Below are 14,045 nucleotides of genomic sequence, written 5' to 3' on the forward strand. Positions count from 1 at the left end.
CCCACCCTCCCGAGCTCACAGCCCTCAAGCCTGCCACACCCCCAGCCCCCTCCCTGGGCCATGCTGCAGGGCCCGGCTTTTCCTGCTGATTCATGCGTTGGAACTGTGGGGGCGGGGCTTGGAACTTGGAACAAAGTTCAGTCATGGAGGGGACGGCAGACAGCCTGGAATTCATACCAGATGTACCCGGAATGTGCAAGCGGAATGCCTGGCATTTAAGAGTCCTGGGGAAGCTGCCCAACCACCCTGCCCTACCTCCCTCCCCTCCAGCCTCTGGTCCCCTGTCCTTTCCTCACAGTCCCAGGAGCCTCTGCTGACCTTCTTCCAAACTCTAGACCTCCTCCCTTCCTCACTCTTCCCCAGATGTAAGCCCCCCAAAACTCTTCTTCCAGCTGAACTCCCTGGGACCAAGTCAGTTGGGCTGATCCCTGAACTCGCATTTCTGGATCTGAGGTACAACTTCTCACCTAATACCTGGGTGACTGGTGAGGTGTGTCCAGGCTCCCAAGTCCTGCCCTCTCAGTGCTGAGGAGGCTGGGGGCCCCTGTGGGTAGCTGGGGCAAGAGGGGGTGGTGGTGAGAGCAGATATGGGTTTCTACAGCCTTCAGTTCTGGAAAGAGGAGCAAGGAAATAGGTTTAGAGCTGCCTCTTGTCTCTCACTGAGGAGCTCAGGTCAGAGCCAAGAACCCTTTATTAGAAGGTTGACCATCTTCTGGGGCTGCACTTTGATGGCCAGGGCAACAGTGTCCCTGTGACATGGCCCTGCTCAGATCTTCCCCATTTTTCCTTCCTTTCCCTTTAGGCACCTGTACCTCCCACATCCTCACCTGGCTGAGCCGCAGTAGTTCTTCAGTGGCAAGCTTTATGTCCTGACCCAGCTAAAGCTGCCAGTTGAAGAACTGTTGCCCTCTGCCCCTGGCTTCGAGGAGGAGGAGGAAGAAGAGAAGGAGCTGCCTTCCCCTCATCTGGAAGGTGACAGAACTGGGTCTGGGAAGGTCTGAACAGCGAGCGTGATGATACCTTTGGGAAAGGGAACCCTATTCAGCTGGAGAACCTTCACCCAGATTGAGCCAGCAGGAGAGAAAATTTCAGATTAGAGACCTTGGCTGAATTGGGGAATAGATGGCTCTGACTACACCCAAGGTTAGTTGGTCTCTGTGTGACAATGGGAAGAAGTGGAGCAAAGAAAACCCTGCCCACCCCTTTACCTAGATGTCTTTCCTGACCCTCCTTCCTTCCTCGTCCCTCCTTCTTTCCTACTGGCCTTTCCAAGTTCAAAAGTAAGTTTCCTCTTCAGGGAAAAGGTCATACTGAGACTCCCATCTAAGTAGTCATCCCCCTGCTCTTAATTTTTCCCCGTATTTCCTTAGTCTGGCCCAGACTCTAGATTCAGGGATACTTACCTCTATGTGAGACCCTTAGACCGCCTGTCTCATCTTCTCCACCTGTGAGGTGGGGAATCACACAGTTGAGCATGCGTGAGGGAATCAGAAGCCCACTTGTGTGGACTCAGAGCCTGGGCTCTCCTCCACAGTGGGTGGGAACAAAACAGCTTTTCACATAAGCTGTTGCCCTTCCCCCATCCCTGACCAGAACCCCAGGAGCTGGGGGTGGAGGTTGGAGGGAGGGACTAGGGTTAGACCAATGCAAGGGGCTGCTGGGAAATCAGTCTCTGCATTGACTTCCCACCAATCAAAGGTGGCCCAGGCTTCCCCTGCCTCCCAAAGCAGGGCTGCAGCCCCTGATGGGTTCCAGCTGCCACTGCTCTCTTCCCCCACTCACTTTTCCAGGATAGTGTGTGAGATTTAGCTCAGGCCTGTGCACGCTGGAAATTCTCCCCTCCAGCAACCAGGAGAGATAGGTTATGGCATGTAATCCCTTTAGGGGCATCAGGCAGAGTAAACTTGCCGCCCCCAGCTCCTGATCTAATGTCACTCTAAGGCTCAGGCTCTGGTGTGGTTCAGCCTTGGCCCAGTCTCCCTGTCTGAAGGTGACCAAGTTCAGGGGTTACAGGAAGCTGTTTGTTCCGTGTGGGGGCAGAAGTTGTGCAGGGAGCTGGGTCCTATTCTCCATTTATGAGAAACAGATTTAGGGCAGAGTAGATCACTGAACCCACCCTTCTACAGCCTAAGCTGGATGTGTGGGACTGCGGTAGAGGGGGTGGGGAGACTGAGTCCGCTCATAGGTTGCCACAAGGGTCGCTCTGTCCCTAGACGTTGCTTCCATCCTTTCTTCCCCCCTCGCTTCACTGGCCACAGTGTCTCCCTCCAGCCTTGGGTATGTGGCTCTGCCATCCTCACCCATCATGGAGCAGAAATGAGGAAGAGCAGCCTGGGAACACAGAGGCAGGCAGAAGACTAGTGAAGGACCAGGCCTGGAGAGCACAGGGCCCTGTCTGGACATCTGCTGAGGGGGGCCCATAGAGGCCAGGAGAGCCCCAGGAGGAGGGAGAACGGCCAGCCTCCATCGAGGACAAGCTTCCAGCCATCTACTTCATTCTCCGTTGCTCTCCAGTCGTTCTGCCTCCCTCAGAGATGTGGGACCATGTTAAAGCGTCCTTGGCTTCATCCTGCTGCTTCCACCTCTCCCCACCATGTAATTTAGCTGTGAAAGGACATATGCAGAAAATTCTTAAAAGAAATTCAAATGGATTTGAATGTGTGGGAAAAAATGTGTGCTTCATTAGTAATTAAAGAGAGGCAAATATAGCTGAAAGCATTTTTCCCGTAGCAAACTATAACAGAAAAAAAATAAGACCCAGTTATTGGCAAAGGAGTACTAAAATAACACTCTGTACATTGCATATGGGCGTACAAATTGGTACAGCCTTACTGATGTCAGTTTGGTAATATGTATCAAACATCCTAAAAGTTTCCATGGCCTTTGACCTAGTAATTCTACATTTGGGAATTTATCCTAAGGAAATAAGTAAAGATTAGTTTAAACGATGTTCATCCCAGCATTGCAGTAGAGAAAAATGAGAAGCAACTATCTGGTTGGGAATTGATTTCTTTTCTGCTATAATTGAAATTTGCAAGAGGGGGTTGCTTAAGTAAATTATTGTATATCCATCCGGATGGTGGGGTGGAGTGCTGTGCAGCCATTAAAAGTCACATAGAAGAACATTTGACTGGAAAGAAAAATGCTCCTTGAACATTAAAAAGGTTATAAAAATGGTGTATATTATGTGATCTCAATTTTGTTTTTATACATAAAACAGTCTGAAAAAGACTGACGACATACTCCAAATTGTTAATAATAGTAGTTACCTTTGAATGATGGAATAAAATAGTCGTAATTTTTCTGTTTGGTTTTCTGTAGTTGCCAAATTTTCTACATTAATTGTGTATGACTTCCATATAATAAAATTTAAAAGAATCAGTGTAGGGCTTCCCTGGTGGTGCAGTGGTTGAGAGTCCGCCTGCCGGTGCGAGGGACACGGGTTCGTGCCCCGGTCCGGGAAGATCCCACATGCCACGGAGCGGCTGGGCCCGTGAGCCATGGCCACTGAGCCTGCGCGTCTGGAGCCTGTGCTCCGCAATGGGAGAGACCACAACAGTGAGAGGCCCGCGTACCGCAAAAATAAAGAAAGAAAGAAAGAATCAGTGTAATTTTTAAAACTTTTGGAGAGGTGGGTGTGGAAGAAATGAAGGGATGCCCCCAGCCCCATTCGTTTAATGGGGTTTTGGTGGAGGAGGAGGGTTGTGAGAACGTTTGGGGGAGCACCTATTCGTTTATGAATTTTATTCTTTGGGAGTGGCTGGAATCCACCCTCTCCTGTACAGGGAACAGCTCTCTGAATTGGTGACAGCCATCTAAAGAGGTGTGGAGTGGAGTAAGACAGAAGGAAAACAAGTAAAAACCTGTCAGTCTTCAGGAGAGGGAAATCTCCCCGCCCCCAAGGCCGAAAGGTTCTAGAATCCTAACAGTCCTGTCTCTGAAAGCAAGATGGGTCTTTGTTTTTCTCTTTGATTCTGCCCCAATCTTGAGGTGACCCTGTGTGAGCTCTCCTTGCCTCCTCAGATTGGAAGAGATACTCACTTTCCCCCTAACAGGTACCAAGCCCTGGGGGAGGGGTGCTTTTCAAGGCTATAGGGCTGAGTGGTTCCTTTTTGCCTCCCCTTCCTAGTAATAAGGCTCCTCTGGAAGGCCCCCAAAAGAGCTTAGGGGAGGAGTCCCGGTGGGTCGCTTCTGCAAAATGGGAGCTGTTGTTCCCTATGAGAGGTACTATGTAAGGGCGCAGGACACCTGGAGTTACGGGGTTGCTGGGATGTGTTAAAGGTCTGGAAACCTCGTAAGTGGTGGCTCTAAGGAAGTGAGCTGCCCCCTTCCCCACAACCGAGACCGGGGTGGGGCGCGGGGCAGACTGGTGGCGAGGCGTAAGCACGTGGGAGTGGGTTTGCTCTGGCCTCTAACTTCAGGGCTGCGTGGGTGGGGTGGGTCGGAAGAGCAGCAGGTGAAAGGTTAGAGAGGGGAAAGGAGGGGAAAGTTAATGGGGCTGGGCCTCTGGGAGTGTCAGGTGAGATTAGTCACCCATTTCTGGATTTGCGAGGACTTCGGGACACATGGGGCTTGGGAAGACCCCTATCGACCTCCCGGAAAGCCTCCCTGAGCTCCGTTTCAGGGTTTGGTCCCGGGAAGCCCCCTACCAGACATCCCCCGCTGGGGCGGGACACGATCGGTTGCTGTGGCTCCAGGGGCGGTGGCCCACGGCTGCTCCAATCACCACCCAGCCGGGGGTTGGGGGCGTGGACGAGCCCTGGAAAAGTTAAGGCGGAATCCGTAGGCGGGGCGGGCGGGGGAGTCCAGGGGTGCAGCCTTGCCGGGAAGCTGGTTCGTAGTCCCCGCAGGGGGCGTTGGATGTGTCGGGACTGAGAGCTCAGGAGCCCAAGGGACGGATCCGGACCTAGCCAGCCCGCCAGGCCATGGCGCCCTCTGGGCTCCTCGTGACCGGCGCCTCCTTCGCCGCCTTCCGGGGGCTGCACTGGGGGCTGCAGCTTCTGCCCACGCCGGGATCTGCTGCCCAGGACCGTTGGAAGTGGCGGAACATCTGTGTCTCCCTGGTTCACAGCCTGCTTACGGGGGTCGGGGCGCTACTCGGGTGCGGGGCTTAGAGGTTTGGGAGGCACCGTGGTGAGGGTGAGAGAGAGGGGTGGAAGGCTGAGATTAGAAGACCCGGCGGCACCTTTAGAATCAATGTGAGGCCTCGAGAGTCTGAGACTGGGGTGGGGATGTAGATGCGTGGGCGGTGTGGATACGTCCACGTTAGGAGAATAAGATCTGGGTCTGCACAGACGCTGACCATGGCTCCCCCATCTCCTCCAGGCTGTCGCTGTACCCTCAGATGGCCGCCGACCCGATTCATGGCCACCCGCCCTGGGCCCTGGTGCTGGTGGCTATATCTGTGGGTGAGTCTGCAGGGAAGGCTGAACCGGTTTGGGGTGGGGGACAACCTTCCAACGGTGGGGTCTCCTTCCCTGGCCCGGCCCGCGATGGGGTTAAACGTTTCTGGCAGCTTTACTGAGAGAAACTCAAGAGCTGGGAAAAGGAGGGAGTGGAGATTCCTCTCCAGACTGTACGCTGGCTTGGGGGAAGCCTAACACCACCCTCCCCTCCTTGCCCCCAGGTTATTTCCTAGCCGATGGAGCTGACATGCTGTGGAACCAGACGTTGGGCCAGGCCTGGGAACTTCTTTGTCACCATTTGGTGGTGAGACTTGGGGAGAGGCAAGACAGGAAAGGAGGGATGCCTAGCCTGGGGTCCCCAATCTCTCACCAACTTTCTGTCCTATGACTTCCCAGAGTCTGAGCCCTGCTGGTGCTTGATGCTCCCAACCTTAGGCTGAATTGGGGGGGGGAGGGGATTGACTGCTGGCCACTGCTGGGAGTCTGAGCACTGTCTACGGAGATTGTATTCCCACAGGTGTGGGAAACGTTGACTATGGAGCTTTTCTGAGAAGAGGGAGCCCCAGTATAGGGCATGGGGATAGGGTGTGAAAGCACAGGAATGCAGATGAAGGGGGTGGGGTTCCGTGCAGATGCTACAGCTCCAGGGGAGACAGCCTAGGCGCCAAACCTGCTTCAATTCTATGGAAGGGTTGTTTCAAGCCCATTCAGGCCCCTACCATAAGGGTAAGCATAAGGTTGGGTTTCGGGGAGGGGTGCCACAAAATGCTTGGGAGCCTCTCTCAAGGACTGGGATATTGGAACATGATGGGTGGTAGGTCATGGAAGGTCCTCTGACCTCTGACCTTGGCTCCCCAGGTAGTGAGCTGCCTCAGCACCGCCATTCTCTCTGGCCACTATGTGGGCTTCTCTGTGGTGTCTCTGCTCCTGGAGCTGAACTCCACCTGCCTGCACCTACGAAAGCTGCTACTGCTTTCTCGCCAGGCCCCATCCCTGGCCTTCAGTGTGACTAGCTGGGCCACCCTGGCTACCCTGGCCCTCTTCCGCCTGGTTCCGCTGGGATGGATGAGTCTGTGGCTGATCCGGCAACACCACCAGGTACCTATTGCTCTGGTCATCCTTGGTGGAACTGGACTGGTCACTGTGGGTGCTACGAGCATCACACTGGGTGTCCGCATTTTGGTCAGCGATGTCCTGCGGTCTCGGCCCCGCCCACCCATCCCCGAGCACAAGGAAACCAAGGGCACCAGGACTTGTTGCGATGGTGAGCCTGTCACCAGGGATGATTCTACTCTCAGCCTGAAAGACTGAAGAGAAGCCTCAGGCTCCTCCTTTGCCAGTCCTGGGGGAGGTAGAACCAGGACAAGGAGATGGTGGTCTTCAATGCACTGTCCCCCAGGGGTAAGGCCTGGACTGGGTTTTCAGTATCTCAGTTCCTCTTCCAGCTAACTCCTGCATTCCTAGGATCTGAGAAGAAATGCTAATATTCATGGATGGGTGGGAACCTGAGCTATTGTTCACTGAATCCCATCATCAGTTGACCGCCCTTTCCGGCAAACTAACTCCAGAGGTATAGCCTGTGTTACCAATAAAGGGTGGCAGGATGCATGAAGCTGGATGAAAGTGCCAATGGGAGCAGAGACCCTTCGCTTTAGCACAGGAACGGATGAGGAAGGATGAAGTCCTACTAGGATCAGAGAGAGATCTAGTACCAAAGGGGTGGGGTTGGAGAGAAGAGAGACCTCACCTATGACCAAATTATGGCAGAGGGAGGAGGGCACAACAGGTGAACAGGTGCTATGCGTAGCCAGTAGGGTTGGACATAACGGTTGCCAAGAGACAGAAGAAATTGGACCACAACAATTGCTGGTGATATTTCTGGTTCTCAAAGTCACACTATTCTGTTTGTACTTCACCCTAGTCCTACTGTGTGCAGCATGCTCCTTTTGCTTTTTTTTAGTGTCTTCTGACCTTTTCAAAGAAAATGCAGATTCTTAGAGGAATGAGCACGGGGCTAGGTCTGTCTTCTCAGGACTGTACTGGAGTCCAGAGCCATAGCAGGAACTCAACCACCGGTTCTGGGTGCCCAGTGTAGGGTCTTCCCAGGGCCAGGCTTTCATGGAAGAACGAGGGCAGAGGCAGAAGCAGATGAGGTACGGCTTCTGCTCGGCTGCAGAGGAATTAAGGAATATCTGACTCTCTTCTGGGATTCATTTGCAAGCTCCCCTTTCTCCCCTGCTACTTCTACTGCATTTTTTTCTGTTGCACAAGACCCCTCCCTTCTTCAGGCAGAACATCCAGGTTATGGGAAGTGTAAGCAGATTAAGTTGCTATTCTACTAAACAATGGACAGAAATAGATAACCCTTAATTATCCACAGAAAAGATACATGAGCAAAAGCCAGAGACAGGAAGATGAACGCATAAAGTGGAGCTTGAGAGAGACAAAGGGAATGAAAGAAACAGACATATACTGATTGAAGGACAGACAGAAAAAGATTTGCTACAGAGACGAAGAGAGACGGAGGGCAAGACAGAATCCTTGGCAGAAATAGAGAAAGTCTGTTATAGATGCAGAGAAGAACGAAAATCATAGAATTGGTTAAATGGTCATAAACAAAGAGGACAAGCAAAATGGAAATTAAGACTGACAGGAAGGGATCCCAAAGGTGGAAGGTACAGATAGTCTAGACAGTGAAACAGGGAGAGTGAGTGACAAGGAGGAACCACCAGACTCCCAGGAGACAGAGGTAATAGTGGCTGGTAGATTAGCAGAGGGAGATGAGAGAGAGGTGGAAATAGAGATGAGGGGGATGAGTCAGGGGAGCTGAGAAGCAGAAGAACAGAAGGTGGAGGAGGCAGTCAATGGAAAGATTCATTGACAGAAAAAGCAGGCAATATGTTGAGTTGGAGACGGGCAGAAAGACAAAGGACAAACAGCTACAGTGCACTACCCAGAGACAGGGGTTGACAGGAACTGAGAGGCAGAGACTGGTAGGACGATGAGAAGTAAGAATCGGGGATGTGAAATGACAGAAGAATAAGCAAAGGAACTGAAGAGAAGCACAGAAAACGGGGGTGGGGGAGGGCAGAATGGTGAAATTAACATCCAGAGGAAGGAACGAGGAAAAGGAGGGAGCACAGAGATGGAGAGAGGAAAAACCATCGTAGAGACGGGATAAAAGAGAGAGAGGGACTGTGAGATATCCCCATCAGAGAGTCATTAAAACCAAAGCACAAAGGGGGAAAATGATGAACAGAGACTGAGGAGAAACTGCGACAGTTGGAAGTAAACGCAGGCAGAAAACGAGCAGAGGGTTTGAATGTAATCAGACTAAAACCAGAGATGCAAAGGTGTGGAAGTTGAGGTAGAGAAACAAAGCAGAATTCTGTCAGAGTTTGTCCTTAACAGAAGTAGTATCTTCAAACCTCAATTTGCTATTTTAACCAAATGCCTTGATTAATGAAAACATTGTTTTCAGCTTTCAAAGAAAAAGAAATGTGACAAACCCATGGGAGGAATCTCTTCCCTATGTGTTCATGTCAATATTGATTCATTCCCAGCCCTACACCTCTTCTTTTGCCACTGCCATGAATTCATGGTCCAAGTGAGTTCCCTTCTTGGGAAAACTTGGTAGTATCTATGAAGGGTGCCCAAGAACTTGACCATTAGGGAAATATGGCTATTTCTATGGGTTAACTAGTAAAACCCATACAGGAAGGGATTAGCTACCTGTGCAGGTAGGACATAAGTGGACACTTGAAGAATTTGGGATCACACACAAATTTCCATCATGGAGACCCAGTGAAACTTCAGGAAGGCAGGACTAGGATCGTGATTATAATTTAGTGGACATCTCATCAACTGGACCAGTTATAGATGGTGGACCAGATAGAGATGAGATGATGGGAATCAAAGAGCAATAGTCAACTGGGAGCCTGGAAAAGAGAAGCTCAAAATTGCAGAGGTTGGCAGATGCTGTATTTGGTACAATGAGTTGGGTCACCATGGTGGTGCTGTCAGACCTCACCATGGCCCGGTGAAGTGGTCCTCAAGACTGATCCCATCCATGCCTACTGAGCTACTGGCTAATGAATTCTGTCTTCTGGCACAGGGGAGGGGCTTTCCTGGATGGGAAACGTTGATATTTTATGGTCTCAGAACACTATCCTGATCAAAAATTAATAAATTGCTATACAAATAATAGCATCAGTCTTTTGTGAGTATGGTTGAGCCACTTTTCTTGGCTCCAGTGGTATCCTAGTTTATAATGCATGCTGGATCATGGAAGATCCAGCATTTGCTGTGAGAAGATCTCTTGGCACTAACTCTTTGACCTACAGAGCCCTGAAGTGGGAACTTCCCTCGTGGCACAGTGGTTAAGAATCTGCCTGCCAATGCAGGAGACAGGGGTTCGAGCCCCGGTCCGGGAAGATCACACATGCTGCAGAGCAACTAAGCCTGTGCGCCACAACTACTGAGCCTGCACTCTAGAGCCCATGAGCCACAACTACTGAGCCCACACGCCACAGCTACTGAAGCCCGTGCGCCTAGAGCCCGAGCTCTGGAACAAAGAGAAGCCACCGCAGTGAGAAGCCCGCGCACCACAACAAAGAGTGGCCCCCGCTCGCCGCAACTAGAGAGAAAGGCTGCACGCAGCAATGAAGACCCAATGCAGCAATAAATAAATAAATGTATTTTTAAAAAAGCTCTAAAGTGTTCTAAGATCCTCTACTATGAAAAAACAAATCAAATGTATTCAGTAGAATGGATTTAGAGCAAGAGAATGGATTCAGACAGTTTAGAGTGATTCTCAAATGCCAAGAGTTGAACCCAAAAGAGGCTTTTAGCTAAATTTATCTTGAGTTAACAAGAAAATTAGGGAATTCCCTGGCGGTCCAGTGGTTAGGACTCTGCACTTTCAATGCCGAGGGCGAGGGCTGGATCCCTGGTCAGGGAACTAAGATTCTCGCAAGCCATGCGGTGTGGCCAGAAAAAAAAAGAAAGTTTTTTTCTTTTCTAAACAGAAATCTCCATAACTGAATTGTCAAAGCATTGTTGAATATCAAATCTGTGTTTGTTCGGCTGAAGACTAAGAGCCCTCACTCTACAGGAGATTACACTAGGGAAGTTATTCTTTAAAGAACTGCTCCTTTATCGAAGTAAAGTATTTGTTTAGAATCTTTAACTTAAAGTCATAGCATCCTAGGCTGAACATGTGTTGTGCTCCTACCTCATGAGGTACCTTTGGATACCTTCTCTCATTGAATCCCACACAATAGAGACGCATCCTGTTTTTCAGATGAGGAAACCAAGGTAATTTCCTCAGGATTACCTAGTTAGTTAGTGACAGGGCCTGGACTTAAGCCCATATGTATGTTTATTTTCTATGATATCACCTGTGTCCAACATCTGCTATTTTTACCTGCCTAGCTCCTCTATCACTCCCCCTTCAAAGGGCATGTGACTCAGGCGTAGCCAATCAGAACACCATATCCTCTTTCCCTGAGATGAGCTCATGACTTAAACAAAGGTATGAGTTTCAGCACCTTGCTGTCTGCTACAACTTTTGGCTGAGATGCACTGTGTACTAACATTGCTAAGCCAGTAGGTTGATGTAAGACAGCTTCCCTGAGCATGAAGCCAAGACAGAGAAAAAGAATTCAAATATGGAGAGAGATTTCTAGCATCATTTAAATATCTGGATCAAACTCTGCCTGAAGCAAGAACTTCCCCTGGACCATTCAGTTACACAATTCAAACAACTCCCAGATTTGGACTTCCCTGGTGGCGCAGTGGTTAAGAATCCGCCTGCCAATGCAGAGGACACAGGTTCGAGCCCTGGTCCGGGAAGATCCCACATTCCGCGGAGCAACTAAGCCCGTGTGCCACAACTGAGCTCTAGCCTGTGCTCTGGAGCTAAAGAGCCACAACTACTGAAGCCCGTGTGCCTAGAGCCCGTGCTCCACAACAAGAGAAGCCACCGCAATGAGAAGCCCACACACCGCAACGAAGAGTAGCTCCCACTCGCCGCAACTAGAGAAAAGCCTGCACGCAGCAACAAAGACTCAACGCAGCCAAAAATAAATAAATAACTCCCAGATTTGCTTGAGTATGAGTTAATTTTTTTTGCTTGTAACAGTGAGTCTTTATTAATACATCACCTTCAAGATTATCTTACCATTTCATTTTTTTAAATCTTTGTTTTTGGTGGGGGTTGTGCTGCTTGGCTTGTGGTATCTTAGTTCCCTGACCAGGAATCGAACCCAGGCACCAGCAGTGAAAGCGCCGAGTCCTAACCACTGGACCACCACGGAATTCCCTTACAGAAAATTAAAGCCTAGAAAAGTTAAGTGACTTATCCAAGTACACCCAGCTAGTTTGTGGCACAGCCAGAAGTAGAATCCAGGGATCCTTATACACTATTTTGCCCCTTTCTTTATAGGAAGGCTGAGGAATGGAGAAACTTCAAGGTAGAAAGTTGACAACTGAAGATCAATCAAATCAGATATATTGCGTCGGAGGTGGTATTTATAAGTCAGGATGCTTCTTCGGTTGGAAAGCCAGACTTCTATTCACCAAGTATCGTATCGATTTCTGCACTTTTCAGGAACGCGGTAACTGTGCAGGGCAGAGGTCCGTTTTGGCATTCCCCTGCAGACGTGAACAGTGTTAACTCAGTGTTGAGAGCACATTCGTTCCCTGCCTCTAACCAGGAGGGGGACAAAACTTCCCTGGCCACACCTTCCACAGGAAGTAGACAAGGAAGTGATTCTCAGACTGAGTGAGCTCTTTCAACTGAGATAAGAATGTAGTGGAAATGATGGGCCCTGCAGGGGTTCTTCCCCACCTACCACCACCCAAACCCCCCCCAAAACAGGCTCTGGGGTAGTAACTGACATTGCAGGGATGGTAAATGATTCCTTTGGGCTAAACTATGCCCGCTCACTCTGGCCTGCCTGCCTGTGCCTTCGGAAGGATTCCTTCACCTCCTTGAACTTCACCGCTTGGCACTGCTAATCCCAAAGGCTGAGAGACTGGCACAGAGGCTCTCTCTGTCCCGGATCCCAGGTCAGGGCACTGCTAGAGGACAGAGAAGCCCAGGAACAGGGATGCCACAAATTACTGCTGCTGCACTGGCCCAGGGAAGCACTGCCAGTCAGCCCTAATCTCACTCTCCTTAGCAGCTTGTCCAACCATCATTTTTCTCAAGCTCCTGGCCTTCCTCCCCTAACCCCGGCTCTTCCTAGAATCCAAACATTTCCACCCTGGCAGCAAGCAAGGGTAGGGGACTGGGGGGATGGAGGAGATGCGGGGGGAGCCTAGCCTAGGGCAGCTGCAGCAGCATTTCCTTGACATATATTGAATTTTAAAAATTCATGTGAACTTTGCATTCTGCTTCAAAATCTTTTCCTATCTATCTCTTTTAATATAAAATAACATTTGAAATAACTTAAAAGTATAATATTTGAATTTTTTTTTTTAATTTTACAAAATGTCAAGTGAAACTGTCAGTTTTACGATCCGGGAAGATGTGCCATTCTATTTTGTGGCTCTAACTATTACTGGCACATTCCACTTTATTTCTCTTTTCAACAAGTATTTATGAACATCCTACTATGTGCTCGAACATAGGAAATATAATAGTGAGTAAACAAGTCAGAGACCAGGCTACAGGGAGCCTGCAATGAGGATTTCGTTAAAGTGGAAAGCTGGAAAAATTGGAGTTATCCAAAGGAGGGAAACCAGAGGTAAGGGATGTAGAAATGGGTCAGCCAATGACCCACAGACTAAGAATGATCTGACAACCTGGAGAGGAGGGGATTGTTGCATCCTGACATCCAAGGGATGTCCAGCATATTTCCTCCCAGACCTGCACCTTTTCTTGTATGCTCCTGGTCTGTGCACAGCACTGCCCTTAACTCACTGTATAAAACAGGAACTTAAGAATCATCCTTGGGCTTCCCTGGTGGTGCAGTGGTTGAGAGTCTGCCTGCCGAGGCAGGGGACACGGGTTCATGCCCCGGTCCGGGAGGATCCCACATGCCGCGGAGCGGCTGGGCCCGTGAGCCATGGCCGCTGAGCCTGTACGTCCGGAGCCTGTGCTCCGCAACGGGAGAGGCCCGCGTACCACAAAAAAAAAAAAAAGAATCATCCTCAAGCCATGGCACTCTACCTCCCCCACCCCCCAACAAGTCCAATTAATCACCGAGTTCAGAATGGCTTTCACATTCATTCATTTTTTCCATTTTTTTATCCCACCCTGGTTGGAGTCATCATCACCTCTACCCTGGGTGACATGGTGATAGCCTCATGACTATTTTCCACTTAGTGGTCAGTTTGTGATTTTTTTAAAAAATAAACTTATTTATTTATTTTTGGCTGCGTTGGGTCTTCGTTGCTGCGCGCGGGCTTTCTCTAGTTGCGGCGAGGTGCGCGGGCTTCTCATTGTGGTGGCTTCTCTTGTTGCAGAGCACTGGCTCTAGACGCGCGGGCTCCAGTAGCTGTGGCACGCGGGCTCAGTAGTTGTAGCTCGCAGGCTCTAGAGCACAGGCTCAGTTGTTGAGGCACACGGGCTTAGTTGCTCCACGACATGTGGGATCTTTCCGGACCAGGGCTCGAACCCGTGTCCCCTGCACT

The 14,045-nt window shown here is 50.2% G+C and overlaps 1 protein-coding gene across 1 annotated transcript; it reads left to right on the forward strand.

Annotated features, from left to right (window-relative positions):
- Positions 1-4,814: 4,814 nt before the first annotated feature.
- On the forward strand, positions 4,815-8,072 carry TLCD2 (TLC domain containing 2). Its single transcript, XM_029213131.1, has 4 exons — positions 4,815-5,101; positions 5,326-5,408; positions 5,627-5,709; positions 6,264-8,072. The coding sequence occupies exons 1-4, from the start codon at positions 4,926-4,928 to the stop codon at positions 6,714-6,716; spliced, it is 795 nt and encodes a 264-aa protein (XP_029068964.1). The 5' UTR covers positions 4,815-4,925; the 3' UTR covers positions 6,717-8,072.
- The last annotated feature ends 5,973 nt before the right edge of the window (positions 8,073-14,045 follow it).

This window comes from Monodon monoceros, unplaced genomic scaffold, assembly GCF_005190385.1.
Source record: "Monodon monoceros isolate NGI ecotype Baffin Bay Population unplaced genomic scaffold, NGI_Narwhal_1 Super_Scaffold_9, whole genome shotgun sequence".
Lineage (NCBI taxonomy): Eukaryota > Metazoa > Chordata > Mammalia > Artiodactyla > Monodontidae > Monodon > Monodon monoceros.

Bases quoted from the DNA above. Each gene is read 5' to 3' on its own strand.
- TLCD2 (XM_029213131.1), top strand. From the start codon at position 4,926: ATGGCGCCCTCTGGGCTCCTCGTGACCGGCGCCTCCTTCGCCGCCTTC. The intron at 5,409-5,626 runs GTGAGTCTGCAG...CCTTGCCCCCAG, and splicing joins GCTGGTGGCTATATCTGTGG to GTTATTTCCTAGCCGATGGA. The intron at 5,710-6,263 runs GTGAGACTTGGG...TTGGCTCCCCAG, and splicing joins TTCTTTGTCACCATTTGGTG to GTAGTGAGCTGCCTCAGCAC.